This window comes from Amblyomma mixtum, chromosome 4 (genome assembly GCF_055824585.1).
Source record: "Amblyomma mixtum isolate Tamu chromosome 4, ASM5582458v1, whole genome shotgun sequence".
Taxonomy (NCBI): Eukaryota; Metazoa; Arthropoda; class Arachnida; order Ixodida; family Ixodidae; genus Amblyomma; species Amblyomma mixtum.
The window spans coordinates 73,031,535-73,048,682 of NC_143015.1; the positions used below are offsets into that span (position 1 = coordinate 73,031,535).

Consider the following 17,148-nt stretch of genomic DNA (forward strand, 5'->3'; position numbering starts at 1 on the left):
AGGATTAACATCCCTGGCTTGTAGGCGTCGTATTACTAGTATGTGCTTGTTTCACAAATTTTATTTCAGCTCACTTCGTCGTCCTCCCTACATCAATCCGCCGGCACGCATTTCCCTCCGCATTGGTCATCCCCTTCAAGTAGCCCGGCCATGTACGCGTACAACTACATTTGCATCGTCATTTTTTCCACGCTCAGCCAAGGACTGGAACAGCCTTCCACACGACATCGCCGCAATCACCTGCCCATCAACATTTGCGAACTGTTTAACTGCTACCTTTAACAGCGAATAATATTTGTATCTTACGTTTTTTCTTTGTTTATTTAATCTGATTTTTCAATGTAACCCACCCCTTATGTAATACCCCCAATCCTGGGGGCCTTTAAGGTAATAAAGTGAAGTGAAAGTGAAGTGAACATGTTCTTATATCCTTACAAACTCTACAGTATTTCCACTTTGCCAACCGACTTGAAAGGATCCAATTAAGAAAGCTTAGACATTTAACTCCGGGTTTGAGTTCTATGCTCTCCATACCTCTTACCCACCGCGATGGCTCAGTGGTTAGGGCGCTCGGTTACATATCCGGACTTCCTGGGTTCGAACTCGGCCGCATTTCGATGGAGGCAAAACACTGGAGCTCGCACCGCGCGCTGTGGCATGTCAGTGCACGCTAAAGAACCCCAGGTGGTAAACTATTCCACAGCTTTCCATTACACACCTCTCCCCATCCCTTTTCTCTTCCCTTATGGTGCGGTTCAGGTGTCCATTGAGATGCGAGACATACTGGGCCATTTGCTTTCCTCAAAAACCAATTTTTTTTTCTTTTCATATCTCTCCTCCTTGCTCTGCAACACTGAAGCATTTGCACTAACATGTGGTATAAAAAAGCTGTGCCATAATTGTCTTCTTGTGATCAAGGCAAGGGAAGCAATAACCGTAGCTGTGGACAATGTCATCTCTCGCCTTCTCATAAGCATATCCCTCTTTTCAGAATTCTTTCGAAATTCTGCCTCTGGAACCTGATGAAAGTCAAAAATCGACTTTTTTGGATGCACCAGCCCTCAACTAGACTTGCAGTTTACCAGCTTTGCATCTGGCTTGTCAATGATCTTAGCTGTTTCACTGAGACCAATCCTATATGGTGCACATCACATGAGCTTTAGCAACTTGTGGCACATGAAGCTCATCACATAGTACACTAGGCAGTCAATTCCCTATCAGCGAGCATTAACATAGTCGAATGCGTGTTCACATTCGATGTAACTTGAGACGAAAACAGCGAGTTTCGCATTCAATGCTACACTTTTGCTTTGCTCTGGCTTGCTGTCTTTAAAGGGGCACCACGATGCTTTCTTCAGTGCCAAATAATATATTAAATAAATTCACCAGGCATTCCACAAATCAGTGAAATATGGATTATAAAAATTAGAGGATGCAAATGAAAGTTAGTTCACTTTGAAAATTTAAATAAAAAGACCAGACGAAAAAGACCAGAACAGGCATTTTACTTGCCCATTTCATTCGCCCAGTACTGATAATGGGCACTACCAATAGGAGCACGCTGAGCTCGTACAAGGTCAATCACACTCAGACGGAATACGGCTCCGCATGGCCACGCACCTGCAGAGTGCCATTGCCTCTCAGCCGTTCATGAATCAATGCAGAGTGGTGCACGAGAAGAGGGACCTCGACGTGGTGCTTCGTGTCATCTGCCCCTTTGCACGGGTTTGCCACTGGCTTCGTCGCAATGGTGCTCCGCGTGTGCACAGTCACACGGAGCCGTGTTCCCTCTAAATGCGACTGACTATGTACATCAAAAAAGAAGCTCAAATTTAGCAAGCTTAGGATGGGCAACAGTTCTCCGACAAACGGAAGAGACTCTGAACGGCAGCACATCGGAAGCTGGAAGCACTGCTTTGATGAATTGCGGACCCGTGAAATTCACAGCTGCCCTTGAGCGGACTTCTTCTACGCACAAGCAGAAAAGTACGCCCTAATGATGGACATCACAGGCTTCAGTGCACCAGAACGGTGGTTTGACCGCTTCAAGAAGAGGCATAATTTGGCCTTCCACAGTGTCTGCGGCGAGAAAGGTGCTGTGGATGCAAGCGTGGAGATCGATTGGAGACTGAGCTTCCGAGGCGCCACACTACTTATGTGCCCTGTAACGTATTTTATGCCGATGAGACAGCACTTATCTATAAGGCCCTGCCAGATAAGGCACTCGCTTTTAAAGGAGGCCCTTGCGTTGGTGGCAAATGAAGTAAGGACAGGGTGATAGTTTTGCTTGCTGTAAATATGACCGGCACGGAGCGGCTGCCGCTGCTGGTTATTATATAAAACAGCTACCCATAGACTACTCATCCAGTAGAAGGGGTTGGATGACATCTGAAATACTTCAAACTTGGTTACACCAACTAGACCGCAGCTTTTGTGCGAAAATACACAATGCACTGCTTGTCATTGACAACTGCAGTGCACACAACGTGTCAGGGCTGGAGAATATCGAGCTGCTCTTTCTGCCTCCTAACACCCCTGCTTCCCTCCAACCCTTGGACCAGGGAATAATTCAGTACGTAAAAACCCGGTACTGCAAGCAGGTGCTTTAACGCATGTTGTTATGCTTGGAAGCAGGTCGAAAGTATGACATCCCTCTTCTTAGTGCAATGCATATATTAGTGCATGTGTGGTGCAATACACCACCTGCAGTAATTGTAAGCTGCTTCAAACACAGTGGTTTCACTGAGAACATTGACACCACCTATGTGGATGAACCGGACGCCAATTATGAGGAAGAAAGAGAGACTATAAAAGCATTTTAATGTTCAGATGTGAGATTATGTCACAATCGACAGTAACGCTGCCGTTGCCGGTCATCTCACTGACAGCGAAATCGTTGAAGAAGCTGTAGGGAGTGAACAGCCGAGTTCCAAAGATGACGACTACGCGTGTGATGAACTGCTATGTCACACTGCGACGGATGCTGTTGAGGCCCTGAGTGTTCTCGAAGGCGTATGTGCAGGTTATGCAGACCGCATGCGCACACTGGACCATTTGGCAGAGGTGCACAAAGTAGTAGTAGCGATGCAAGTTTTCCACACAAGGCAGAAAAATAAAGATATGTTGATGTGGAGCTATTTGTTGCGTTTATTTCTGCCCTTCTCGATAATTCAACATTCGGTTAACTCGGACATTTCTTCCAGTCTCACGAAATCGGAATTAATGGGGTTTGTGTACATACAAGTATGTGACCCTTTTACATGGCTTCCCATATTTCAGACACAACGTGAGGGTTGAAATGCTCCTCATATAAGAAATCCAAAGGTGGCTGCAAACAATTATTAAGTCGGATGGCACTTCCTCATACTTTCAAAAGTTCTTTGTCCTTAGGTGCAGAAAACAGCAACATCTTTTTTTTTTTTTGCATTATTTGTAACCTATCGTACACTGTGCAGCAAAGCACTTTCACCCCATCGACAAGATACCAAAGCACTGGGAACAGCACCATACGCGCCCACAATCAAAATGCAGTCATATTTCACTCAAGGCAAAAACTACAGACAGAATTCAAGTCTGCACTGAACACAACTTATGTTCAGGAATGCGTTCACCGCAAGCAGATGACAACAGCAGACCGGCCCGGACGCCGGTTTTTCTGCATCGCCATTGTCGGCAAACAACGAAACAGCAAGAAAAACTCTAACGTTCCAAGTGCAGAACAAGCAGTGCAATTGTTACACCTTTTATAATCTCTCACCTTGGGTTCGGCGTACCCATGACAAGATGCGTGACGCTCATTGTCTTGGACATTCTGTCACGATGCAGTGCACTCGTTGAAGTTACTGATCAAAGAATGCACTGACTTCTTGCCAAGCTGAAGTCTGGCACAAAATAAATTTCACAGCTCGTCAATGCATTGTGTCTGTTGCATCGACATCGCAAAAACACAGCGTCACTTCGCTTCTGCACTACCACCATGGCTATGCACATCAAGCAGAAAGCAAAGCAGGATTCAGTCAATTAGATACCACTCTTTACTAGCCACGCGTCCCTAGTAACGAACAGGATTGTACTTAATTTTTATGGCTTGCTCATCTTTCTGAGCAATGAACAGATGCAATATAAGTGGAGAAAAATTGGGAGAAAACTGCTTTTTGAAATGAGACTAAAATGGCTCTGGTAGCATGCTTGGAATAGAAGCTGCGCATAGCGGGAGTCGATTTCGGGGCAAATTATGTTGACAGCATCAGTATAAATTGTTTTTGCAACTAAAATATTGAACTCAGAAGCAAGAGAACTTTGCAGATAGGTGAATAATTAGCTGCAGGTTTCGAAAATAACATTTAAAAAAAATAATGTTGTGGCAATTTTTTGGCCTTCTAAGACCTGTGTATCCCCCTTAACTCACCTTCCTCCCCCCCCCCCCTCTCCAACAGGCACCACGTTCTCGTGGGCGAAACACTTAAAAAGGATCCAGATAGGGCATGTAAATTGCAATTCCAGACAAGGAGCTTCTCAACAAGGACTCCAGAAAACTGCTGTTAAAGATTGGCTTGACTAGCCACATGCTTCACAGGCTGCCTTAATGAAGTGTTGTGAGCTGGTTGGTAAAAAAAGTATAGCTAACAAAACATGTTCTAAGAGTGCCACAACTTCATTCAAAACTGCTGCTGTTCCATTTGTGGTTTTTCAAACTGCACAATGCTAGCAAATGTATCTGGGAACACACAAGGATGGGTTTTTGCACTTGTGGGTCCACACATGTCTCTTGAGGTGTCCACTTTCTGCAAACGCCATAAGGCACAGCTTGCAATGGTATGGCTTCTTCCCCGTACACTGCTGCTGTTCGCTTTGTGTTTTTTCAAACTGCACAATGCTAGCAAATGTATTTGGGCACAAGTGACACTAGGATGGGTTTTTGCACTCGTGGATCTGCACATGTATCTTGAAGTGTCCGTTTTCTGCAAACGCCATAGGGCACAGCTTCCAATGGTATGGCTTCTCCCCCGTACACTGCTGCTGTTCCCTTTGTGTTTTTTCAAACTGCACAATGCTAGCAAATGTATTTGGGCACAAGTGACACTAGGATGGGTTTTTGCACTCGTGGATCTGCACATGTATCTTGAAGTGTCCGTTTTCTGCAAACGCCATAGGGCACTGCTTCCAATGGTATGGCTTCTCCCCCGTACACTGCTGCTGTTCCCTTTGTGTTTTTTCAAACTGCACAATGCTAGAAAATGCATTTGGGCACAAGTGACACTAGGATGGGTTTTTGCACTCATGGATCTGCACATGTATCTTGAAGTGTCCGTTTTCTGCAAACGCCATAGGGCACAGCTTCCAATGGTATGGCTTCTCCCCCGTACACTGCTGCTGTTCCCTTTCTGTTTTTTCAAACTGCACAATGCTAGCAAATGTATTTGGGCACAAGTGATACTAGGATGGGTTTTTGCACTCGTGGATCTGCACATGTATCTTGAAGTGTCCGTTTTCTGCAAACGCCATAGGGCACCGCTTCCAATGGTATGGCTTCTCCCCCGTACACTGCTGCTGTTCCCTTTGTGTTTTTTCAAACTGCACAATGCTAACAAATGCATTTGGGCACAAGTGACACTAGGATGGGTTTTTGCACTCGTGGATCTGCACATGTATCTTGAAGTGTCCGTTTTCTGCAAACGCCATAGGGCACAGCTTCCAATGGTATGGCTTCTCCCCTGTACACTGCTGCTGTTCCATTTGTGTTTTTTCAAACTGCACAATGCTAGCAAATGCATTTGGGCACAAGTGACACTAGGATGGGTTTTTGCACTCGTGGATCTGCACATGTATCTTGAAGTGTCCGTTTTCTGCAAACGCCATAGGGCACAGCTTCCAATGGTATGGCTTCTCCCCCGTACACTGCTGCTGTTCCCTTTGTGTTTTTTCAAACTGCACAATGCTAGCAAATGTATTTGGGCATAAGTGACACTAGGAAGGGTTTTTGCACTTGTGGGTCCGCACGTGTTTCTTGAGGTTTCTACTATCTGCAAAGGCCATAGGGCACAGCTTGCAATGGTATGGCTTCTCGCCCGTATGGCGGCGGAGGTGGACTACCAGGTTCTCCTTTTCTGCAAAGGCCCTGCCACAGTGCTCGCAACTGTAAGGATGCTCACCCGTGTGAATGCGCACGTGCTTGTCCAGGGCTCGCTTTTCTCTAAAGGCACTGTCACAGTAGTCGCAACTGTAAGGGCGCTCACCCGTGTGAGTGCGCACGTGCTTGACCAGGACTCGCTTTTCTCTAAAGGCACTGTCACAGTAGTCACAACTGTAAGGACGCTCATCCGTGTGAGTGCGGAGGTGTGATGCCAAGTAAGTGTTCCGTGTAAAGGCCCTGGGGCACAACTCACATTGGTACGGCTTCTCTCCTGTATGGGAGCGGAGGTGGACTACCAGGCCCGACTTCTCTTTAAAGGCGCTGCCGCAGTAGTCGCAACTGTAAGGACGCTCACCTAAGTGAGTGCGCATGTGCTTGGCCAGACTCATCTTTCTTTTAAAGGCGCTGCCACAGTGGTCACAATTATAAGGACAGTTGTCCTTGTGAGCACGCTGCATGTGTCTGACTAGATTCCCCTTTCGTGTGAAGGCATTGGCACGGCAGCTGCCATGGTACGGACGTTCGGCCGAGTGGGTGCGGATGTGAGCTTTCAGAGTGCTTCTCCTCTTGAAGGCTTTGCCACAGTGGCTACACTCATGCAGTTCTTTAACCTTGGGTTCATCCTTACTGTTACCCTCAATGGTACCAGCAGCTGTCGTGCCGCGGCTCACAGGGCACATTTCTCCAGGTGAATTTTGTCCAGAAGCGTCTTGTCTGCTGCCTTCGGAGGTCAAGCCTGCGTGTGAACATCAGAGTAATTTCAATACGATGCAAGGTTGGCCTGGCCTGGTGCTAGGTTCTTGAGATAGTGAATGTGAATGGCAATGCTGCGCTAGATTGCGTAAAGTCAAATTTAGAAAGTGGGCTTTCTGCAAACCTTTTTGCTCCGAATTCAAGGTGACAAAATTTGAGGTTGCAAATAGTTCATTGTTAAGAACAAAAACAGAAGACAGCTTTTTCAAAAACAAGTTAGCACTGAGTTATAACCTGCAGTACACGAGACTGGAGCCATTAACTATGCTACTTTTACAACAAAGACTTCATGTCCGTTTCCATGCACATCAGACTAAAACAAAGAGAATTTAACATGTACGGTTCATAAATTGCATGCGAACACCAGAGTAATTTCAATATAACGCAAGGTTGGCCTGGCCTGGTGCTAGGTTCATGAGATAGTGAATGTGAATTGCAATGTCGCGCTAGACTGCGTAAAGTCAGCTTTCTGTTTCCTGCTCTGAATTCAAGATAAAGATGACAAAATTTCGAGTTGCAAATACAGCATAGACCATTTATAACGTAACCGCCTATAGCGTGGGATCGCACATAATGCGGCTTTATGTGACCACCAGTACGTCTCCCATAGAGTTCAATGTGTCAGCGTACCGCTTAGTGTGCGGTCGTGCATGAGGGAACACCGGGTATAGAGCGGTTTCTCCAAAGAGAAGGGAGCGCACTGCCCCGCACTACGGTGCCCTCACCCTCTACAAAAAGAGAGAAGGAAGCCATGAAACCCGCCGCATGAGGGGAGGAAAATAGGGGAGAGAGAGAGAGACGGTACACAGTGTGAAGAAGTGCAACCAGCGGCCTTATCTTTCATTTCTTTTTTTTTGGGGGGGGGGGCACCGCCGTGAAGGCCGGGACCGAGCACCCCCGCCGCTGTCGTAATGGGGTGGGTCCCATTCAGAGGGCGAGATGGGGGAACGTTGGGAAAGTCCATTCACTGGGGGTGGTCCATTCACCGGCCGCCTAGCTACCGGCAAACGTGTTTCCCTGTCTCGCATTTGTGTCGCGCTGCGCTAAGTTACCATGCCGCCTGACCCATCCACCACAAGAAAGCGGCAAGCTTTATCCCCTGAGACGAAGCGAAGCAGCATTAAAGACATTGAAAGTGGTCTAAAGAAGGTTTCTGTAGCACAGAAATACACGATGGACGATTGGACATACTGGACGATGACAACGACGAAGGAGACAGCACACCGGAACTTTCGCACAGAGATGCACTGGATTACATCAGCAAGCTCAGGATGCACTGCATGCCGAAGAGCTTGAGCGAAAAGCTTTCTAGCATCTGATCGCTGTTGAAGATGAGATAGTGCATAATGCGGTGAAAGCTCGGCGCCAGATGAAGATAACAGCATTTTTTCATTGATGAAGAAAAAATTTTTTGTTTAGTGTCTAAATCTGGTGCTTTATTGCGCATTAAGTTGACAAAGACATAACTAAAGGTGGGTTGAGCATAATTGCATGTGAATAAGAGTCTAAAAATGACGTATTTGATATAGTGAGGTACCGCTGATAATGCGGATTTTCCTGACGACTCCCGCGACCTATGTTACAAGCAGTCTATGCTGTAGTTCAAATAGTTCATCATTAAGAAGAAAAATGGAAGACAACTTTTTAAAAACAATCTGGCACAGAGTTGACCTGCAATACAAAGAATTGGTACCATTAACTACGATGCATTTACAATAAAGATTTCATATCACATTTACACATCAGAATAAAACTCAGTGAACGTAATACCTATTCATAAATTCCATGATGAAAGAAATGTTTGAGTTGCTATTAACCCTTGACGAGAGCACAGTATTCAATTAAGAACGTTCACGTACGGCCATAAGGATATTTGCTGTTCAACAGTGAGAAGCGCAGAATTTGAAAATCGGTCTAAACTTACAAAGTTAGTGCTTGCCAAACACACCTGAAGCGAAAACCTAGATCAACACTTTTGCTGTCTCAAAAGGTATATTTTACGAAACTGCAAATAATCATGCAAAATTGCAAAGCTACCATATTTACTTGCACAACAGGCACACTCACATATTAGGCGCACCCCCAGTTTAGTTGCGAAAAATCTGACTTTTTTTATTTTCACACATAATAGGAGCACCCTGACCTTGGCACTGTGGTCAATACTGTATTTACACAATTGCAGGCCCCCATCACCCACAACTCAGGTAAAAAAAAAAAACACGTATGCACATTCCACAACCCACGCTTGTTTTAACAAAGCTTTTGCTGAACTGACCACTGCGGACCCATAGCATGCACGACACCGCGCGGAAAAGCCGCGCATGCCGCATGCCGAATTCTGCACCATTTTCAGGGGTGCTCACTTAACACATCTGTTTGAAAAGCTTCATTTCCAGCCGGACACTTTCCCGACATTGGCCCACGAAAACATTGGCACTTGGAGTCACATACAAAAATTTAGGCACGCCGCAGTCGCAACTGCCGCACTTCTCTGCCATGTCGAATTTCCAGCCCGCCGCACGCTTGCCGTGTTCAAGAGCAAACTCCCAGCCATGTAGCTATTAAGGTGGTTTTCCATCATGCTAAAATTGCAATGCTCGGCGGCAGCACACGAAAGCCACAGCTACGGTGAACTAACACGATACCACAACTCCTGTGCCTTTGACAGCCCCAAAAAGGCTGGAACTCGTGATACTGATGCCGATATGGATAGCAGGAGCTCATGGCAGAAAAAAAGGTTTGCGACGATGATGGCCCCGGCCTCTGTTGCCATCCTTGGGCGGCACCTAAAAACTCCTGTGCGCGTGCGTGGCCTCCGAGATTAAGCACATTGTTACTCGCAGCTGGAGCTGATCACGGACGACACGGAGCGTGCATTTCGAAGGCCATTCCTGCATGGGTCGTGGAAAGTTTGGGTGCGGCCCTTACACGGATCTTTTTTTTTAAATATTTCTTTCGGGAAAACTCGTTGCAATTGGGTGCAACTGTCTAACTCAGTGAGGCTTCATGCCCATGTCATTACAGTAACCTTTGGTGCCAGTTGTCCACTCTTCGCAAGCTAACTTTTGGCAGTTACCTTCATCGCTGGAACTGTTATTGGCAGACTTGTTTCCAGTCTTGTCAGCTGCACGCTCTATGATGAGTTCGCCCAAAAGGCAAGCACTGGCCACTGATGCGTCAAAAGACACAAAGGAGATGCCGATTTCTTCGAGAATGGCATTTGGCACGTTGTTGGTGTCCTTCACCTGGAATTTTCTGAAAGCAAGACGGGCAGCTCTCAAATAACTCCACCTTAAGGTTCTGGGCACTGCACTGGGATTGCACTATTCTGCATCCTGAAAATATAAGGAGATGTCTATGCCCTCCAATCTGGATGCCCAATTCTTATATTCAAAGCTATTTCGATAACAATGGGGTTGGGCTTCCCCACAAAGCTAGACTACTTTCCGCATGAACAGTGTGCAAAAATTAAAAAACAAACTGATAGGTGACAGGCAGCTGACTTTAAATGTGCTAATTATGGTGCTTAACATCTCAAAGCTACAACTGGTCACATGAGATGCCATAGTGTGGTGCTGGACGAAGTAGCTCAAGGTCAGTGACTTCCAGCAATATTGCCTGCTTTCAAGCAGAAAAAAGAGACCCAGTCCAGCAGGCAGCCTGGGGAAATACTTCCATTCACTCATTTCAGAACAAAGGATTTTACCTCCCCTATCCAATAAGCCCTGTCTGAGCCATCCACAGCCACCCTGTCCCATAAAATAGCCTAACCTAAAGTCCCCACCTGACTGCCGCCCACTGGCTTGGCTTTATGTTCGTGCACTCCACTGCATTAACCCAGACCGCCAGTTATCTAAGCTCTGCTTGTGACGTGCTCCTCCCCAAGACCACTTCCTGCTTTAAGCCAGGGGGCGAGTGACTTCACCTTGTTCTGTAATCCCCAAGCTTGTTTGTCTTAAACTTACTCATAATTTCCTATTGTAGACTGAGAGCACAATGTCTTCACTAGAGCTAACAGGGGTTTCTGAAAGGCAGTCATCCTGGTTCACTACACACCTCCACTATTAGCAACAGAAGCCGGCTAACTTTGGTAAGTAAAGCAAATAAATTACAGATCCGAAAATGTTCAGAAAGGATTAAGCATGACAGACAGTGGTCTCGCACCTTTTTTTTGTTTCTTGGTGAAAAAACAGAGTAACTAAAGAATAAAAAATTCCTCCTTCCACAAACGCAAAAATGGGAAGTAGACTTGGGACACACCGAATGAAAATACTAAAAATGACTTCAAGAGATGCGGCATTGCGGAATTTTTCAGCATGCTAAGATGTCAGGCTCGGTGTGGTGTAGAAATCTATAATTAGTCCCGATTTTAAAAAGCAGTGGCGAAAGCAGTCAAAAAGAAGCACTTAACAGAGCCAGATGCAAGGAAAAAAGTGCTCTCGTTCAGGATCTCACTCGAGGACAGATATTCTGCTTTAATCGAGGAAGATGGCAATGATGCAGGGATGAAGAACGAAAACCTTGCCGAGATATTCATGCAGGGTGGAACTGAAGTAGGAAGAAGGGCAGCTAGGCGGGACACGAGAAAGTTATCCCAGGTGGCAAAAAAATCTTCATAAGAAAACATCAAAGCATGAAATTCACTTCCCAAAGATCCACCATCAACAAAAAGAGAGTCGATGGTGGCAACTTTGTGTGAGCCAAGCAGCTTCTTTTCGCGAAGACAAAAAAGAAATAAATCAAACAGCAAGGAGAAAATCGCTGTCTGGTGTTTGAGAACGGTCGGCATGAAAGCGGCACCCGCTTTAGACCCAATTTAAAATCAATGATATCCACAATGATTCTTCCACAACTGGTGAATGACAAAAGCAAATCAAGTAAGCAGGACTCGGCAATTCCAATCTGCCATGCTGCCTGCCATCCGGCCCATTCGCCCGACTGTCTGTCTGTCCGTCCACGAACAAAAGCGCATGGTCAACAAGTTGCATCCTTGTTGCACTCAGTTCAAAAGGTGCTTGTGGTATCAACGATCTGACAATTAGTATGTGATAGTCGACGGCACCGGCCACCCACTGCAAGACAAACTGAACATGCTGAACACCAGCCTAGTAAAGTGAGGTGGGCACTTTTTGTGCGAGGTTAGAAATTAAATTCATGATAAAGTGGATGGGCGGGTTCACTACACGATTAAAAATGGTAGGTAGCACTCTAGTCTGCAAATCCACATTACAGAAAACAAACTTCATGGGGAATAGAGATGAGCTGGACTGCACTTGGGAGGAACTCTCATGTTATGAACAGCAGCTTACAGTGACATCCATTAAAAAAAAAATACGCAAGAGTTGCAAAGACTCACCTATAGGGCCGCAACAAGGAGGCCAATAAACAAGGTTAAAGATAAACTGAGAGCAGTACAAAAGGTATTTGAAAAAAAAAAAAACTGACGGATGAAGTTGTGAGATAGGAAAGAGAGCAGGTGAATTAGTGATCAAAGTGGAGCAAATGACATTCTAATCGAAATAGAGGGTAACACATCCTCCCTAAAGCCATGTACAATGTGAAAAAAAGATATGCAGAGGTCTACTAAACCCACAGAATAGCTTTCAAGGGAAGGAAAACAGCCGGCTGTGGTCACTGAGGTGGGGAAAGACTAACACTGGGGAAGGCCGGCCACTGCTGGTTAGGAGCCCTACAAAGGGCCTTTTTAGGGCGAAAGCCTTCAATGCCTCATGCTGTCATTAGCAATTGGTCTTGGCAGCAGTGTCTGCATCCCTGTCAGCAGCACTGTCAACAGATGTGTCCTGGTTTTGAGGGAGGGATGTTACTGCTGGGTAATTTCCTTTCCTCAAATACAATTTTCAGTTTCTTCATTACAGCACCCCTTTCTTCTTCCTGTATGGTGCAAAGGTGTCCACCAAGATGACAGAATTACAGCACTAGCCTCAGGGTTTTGACAGGTGAACAGTTACTGTGTAATTTCCTTTCCTCAAATACAATTTTCAGTTTCTTCATTACAGCACCCCTTTCTTCTTCCTGTATGGTGCAGTTAAGGTGTCCACCAAGATGACAGAATTACAGCACCAGCCTCTGGGTTTTGACAGGTGAACAGTTACTGTGTAATTTCCTTTCCTCAAATACAATTTTCAGTTTCTTCATTACAGCACCCCTTTCTTCTTCCTGTATGGTGCAGTTAAGGTGTCCACCAAGATGACAGAATTACAGCACCAGCCTCTGGGTTTTGACAGGTGAACGGTTACTGTGTAATTTCCTTTCCTCAAATACAATTTTCAGTTTCTTCATTACAGCACCCCTTTCTTCTTCCTGTATAGTGCAGTTAAGGTATCCACCAAGATGACAGAATTACAGCACCAGCCTCTGGGTTTTGACAGGTGAACAGTTACTGTGTAATTTCCTTTCCTCAAATACAATTTTCAGTGTCTGAGTTTTGACAGGTGGACAGTTACTGGGTAATTTCCTTTCCTCAAATACAATTTTCAGTTTCTTCATTACAGCCCCTCTTTCTTCTTCCTGTTAGGTGCAGTTAAGGTGTCCACTGAGATGACTGAGAATTACAGTGCCATTTCCTTTCCTCAAAAAGCATTGCGTGGTGGTGTTAATTAGTCATTAATTAGCAGTTAATTCACATTTAGTAATTAATCAGTAATTAGTCACAAATTAGTAATTTGTCATTACTTCGTCATCAATTATGTGTGACATAATCCAGTGGTGACGTCACCAGTGTCCCATAGGCAAAGTGGTGCGGAAAACGCTTTCGCCGCTACGCATTTTAGAAGTCAAAGTGCCCCCTGAAGTTTTTTCTGCAGAGGATGCAATTTCAACTGATGATTAAGATGACTACACACCTTGTCTGCCAGCAGGACTTGGAAGCACCAGGAGAACTTTGAGAAGAAATGTCTTGCGTTGCCTCACACCCCTCGCCTTCAGGCATGAAGACTGTGGCACCCAGCAGCAGCTTCTTTTTTTCTCCCAGTGCTGTCCCAACCACCAATACGAGTGCCACGTCAAGAGTCTCAGAGCTGCCCGGGTACACATGGAAGGTGTAGCTGACACTCAGGGAGCCCAATGGGATGTCGCAGGCAAACAACCTGTCAAAGAACGCATCACACAGATTGTGACACTTACCTTGCGAGAAAGTCTAGCAACCTAGAACAGGACCAAAAATTTTTTCGTCCCTGTCTCGGCGCCAGTTGCTACACTCATGTCGAATCAACTCGCCCAACAGCACGCTCTGTTGATGAGCAGAGACTTGCATGCACGGACATATTTAAATTCTGTAATAACAGTCCTCAGAGCACTGGTTACGCAGCTCAGCATGTTCATACGCTGACGAAGCGAACTCACTGAGCGGTGCGTTCCTTAACGTTGGAGTGTGTGCAATATTAGCTAGCCACAGGTGTTTTCCTCACCGCAGGTGTGTGCCGCGGCATGAACTTCATCCAAGCAACACTTAGACGGGCACTTGAAGCTCCTCTGCTGCTCCCCAGTTATAAATCAAGGCCCGTCAAAAACGTAACCACGCTTAACCACGTAACCAAGTATAGGTTTTCATTGGTTTCTGACATTCAGGTTGTCATTTTTCCGTCTTCCTCAAGTGATAAAAGTGCACAAGCAGTTTCAAAACAAAACTTATATACTTCAATATCCAAACATGTAAACTTCATGCATGTTTGTCAGCCTGAGAATTCTGTGGTATTTTTTCTCCAATTTCATTACCACGCTTGCACTAGCAAGATTGGCCTGTGGCGGCGATACCTGTATTCTAGTATCTAGTATCTAGTATCTAGCTCTTTTCTACATTACAAGAGCTTTGTTTTCAGCAAGAGTGTTTAGGAGGTTTTAATCTATCGATACAAGCCAACTTCAACTGCTCCTCAGCGCCCCTTAATGCCAGTCAAGGCACGAAATAAGGTGGGCAGTCGTACAGACACTGCCGTGAAGGACAGCCAACATGGTACTTGACTGCTTCTGGCAAACGTACGCACGCACAGTGGACTTTGTGAAATCAGTCCACTGTACTGCTTTTACAGTGCTTAAGAAGCAGTCAATGCTTGGTTGTATTAACTGTGCCCCGTATTAACGAACTCCCATTATGGAACCTGGGATCATGGCTAAAGCCCTCGTCTCCCAAAGGAGTGTTGATCATTTCTGCAACAACCCCCCCCCCCCCCCCCCTCCCATGACACCCCTGATGAGGTCTTCAGGGCCATAAGACCTGCTTCCTCTGGGTTCCAGAGAACTGCTGCCTCACCCTAAGTAAGGGCTGGCCTCGGGCTTTGTGGTGTCCGGGGTGAAGCGCAGGAGGAGGCAGCCCCCTCCGTTGTACGCCCACTCCGTGCACACCTCGGCCACTCCGCAGCCGTCGCAGAGCGAGCGTCCCTGGTCGCGAGGCTGCAGCTGCTGCTGGGACAGGTCGGACCAGGCCACGGAGCTCACCTCCTGCACCGACGCGGTCGTGTGGAGCAGCGTCTTGTCTGCTTGTAACTTGTGCGCATGACTAGGAAAAATGCGCCCTCCCTTATATGCTGTTTCTTATGACGCCTAACATTCAGAAAGCTATAATGCTGTGTACCTTACTTGGGTAGTCTACTTAGGTTTGTTATATCCAAGGTTAACATCCAAAAGTTTGTTACATCTGGGGTGGCATACTTAGGTTCAGTACATCAAAGTTTAACAAGCTAAAGTTTGTTATCCCAAAGGTGGCATACTATAGTTCGTTATATCCAAGGTAGCATACCAAGTTGGCATGGGCAGTTCATAGCCCGTGGCACCGTGCCACCTGCAGCATAGTGGCAGTCTGCCCTTTTGAAAACATTAGAGGTCATGATGAGAAAGACAACAGTAACAAGCTGCAAGTGAAAAAAATTAAGCCAATTCCGGAGTTTCTTCATGAAAAAATAACAAAGGTGAAATTGTTTTGCCCTCAGTCTTACTAATGAAGTTTATTATATCAACAACAGGCGTCGTAACCAGACTCCCAGGACAGCCGTGAAGTTTTAACACAGCTGAGTGCAACTGTAAGTTCTGACCCAACCTTTGCAATAATCCTACGAAAACTTTTGAGTTGTGCCCATGCTACTGTCATCATAAGAGAAAATCTACAATAATAAGTCAGTATTTAAATCTTCGTCTCTGGCAGTAGACTGTCCCTTTAATGCAGTTAACAGATGCAAAGAAAATGGCTGACCTGGCCTGCCTTAAAGAGTTTTTCGCCAAATCCCTGACAGAAACTGGTTTGGAGCGGCAGTGTCCGAATACACCACTCGGGACAGCAGCATTGCAGACAGTCCCAGAACCTGCAAAGGTTGCAACACAGTGCAAGAATAAAGATAAACCCTCACGAGATAATAATACCTAACAAGTCTTGCGGAAGCCTCACCGTTATCCTGCTCCTTCACACTCTCCTATTTCTAGAAACACGTGGCACTAGCAATGTTCTACACTGAAATTGAGCCTCACTGGTGTAAAGTTCAACCTATCCAAGATGATAAAACACAGTTTATTTTGTTATAAACAAAACAAGCATGCAGGTGATAGAACCGAATGTATCATTAAATGTGACAAAAAGGTCTTGGGCTACTGTCTATCATAACTGCAGAGTAATTAAGTACACACAGGCAATAAACAAAACTGAAGACAGCATGCAACTTCTGCACGAAATACGAGACCAAACTATCCAGCAACTCGGCTAGCAGTAGGGTTTAGTCTCAACATCAAAAGTGATTCCACAACTGGCACTTAGCTATGCATCACACTCTGCAGTGCACGTTCCACACTGAGCACAGGAAACCGACACCTTCAGCGCAACTTACCGGCGCTGAGTGGCTGCAGACTCAACCTTGTCTTGGTTCTTGTACACCCAGCCAGCAGCAAAAATGGCTGACGACAAACCATGCTTGCGAGCTACTTCCACTTCCTGAAAGAAAATTTGAGTCACCAAGGCAGGCTGCCACAGTCATCCGTTGCGGTGAGCACATTGCCTAAACATTCAATTAAAATTTGAAGTTTGTGAAAGGGATTGCCTTATATCTGCTTATTTCTAGAAGGCATGCACTTTTTCCAACCAGGGAAATAGCAATGATCAATTCCAAAGCAAAAATAGGAGCACGACTATTTTGCTGTACTTTCCTCGGTGCTAGAAATGTTGTTTGTTTTTGCACCGAAATTTTTTTTCTGCAATTGACTTCCCCCACTGCAAATATAAGAGCATGCACAGTGGTCTTCACACTCTCAACAACTACTGG

At 45.7% G+C, this 17,148-nt stretch overlaps 1 protein-coding gene across 1 annotated transcript in view; it reads right to left on the reverse strand.

Annotated features, from left to right (window-relative positions):
- Nucleotides 1-17,148, reverse strand: part of LOC149346994 (uncharacterized) — a 125,567-nt gene that overhangs the window by 103,656 nt on the left and 4,763 nt on the right. The window contains exons 5-11 of the mRNA XM_089541459.1: nucleotides 16,717-16,820; nucleotides 16,092-16,200; nucleotides 15,156-15,343; nucleotides 13,750-13,992; nucleotides 9,963-10,141; nucleotides 5,969-6,869; nucleotides 5,190-5,230 (exon numbers count right to left, since the gene is read on the reverse strand). Coding sequence (XP_089397585.1) covers nucleotides 5,190-5,230; nucleotides 5,969-6,869; nucleotides 9,963-10,141; nucleotides 13,750-13,992; nucleotides 15,156-15,343; nucleotides 16,092-16,200; nucleotides 16,717-16,820 — 1,765 coding nt within the window. The remainder of the gene's footprint in view (nucleotides 1-5,189; nucleotides 5,231-5,968; nucleotides 6,870-9,962; nucleotides 10,142-13,749; nucleotides 13,993-15,155; nucleotides 15,344-16,091; nucleotides 16,201-16,716; nucleotides 16,821-17,148) is intronic.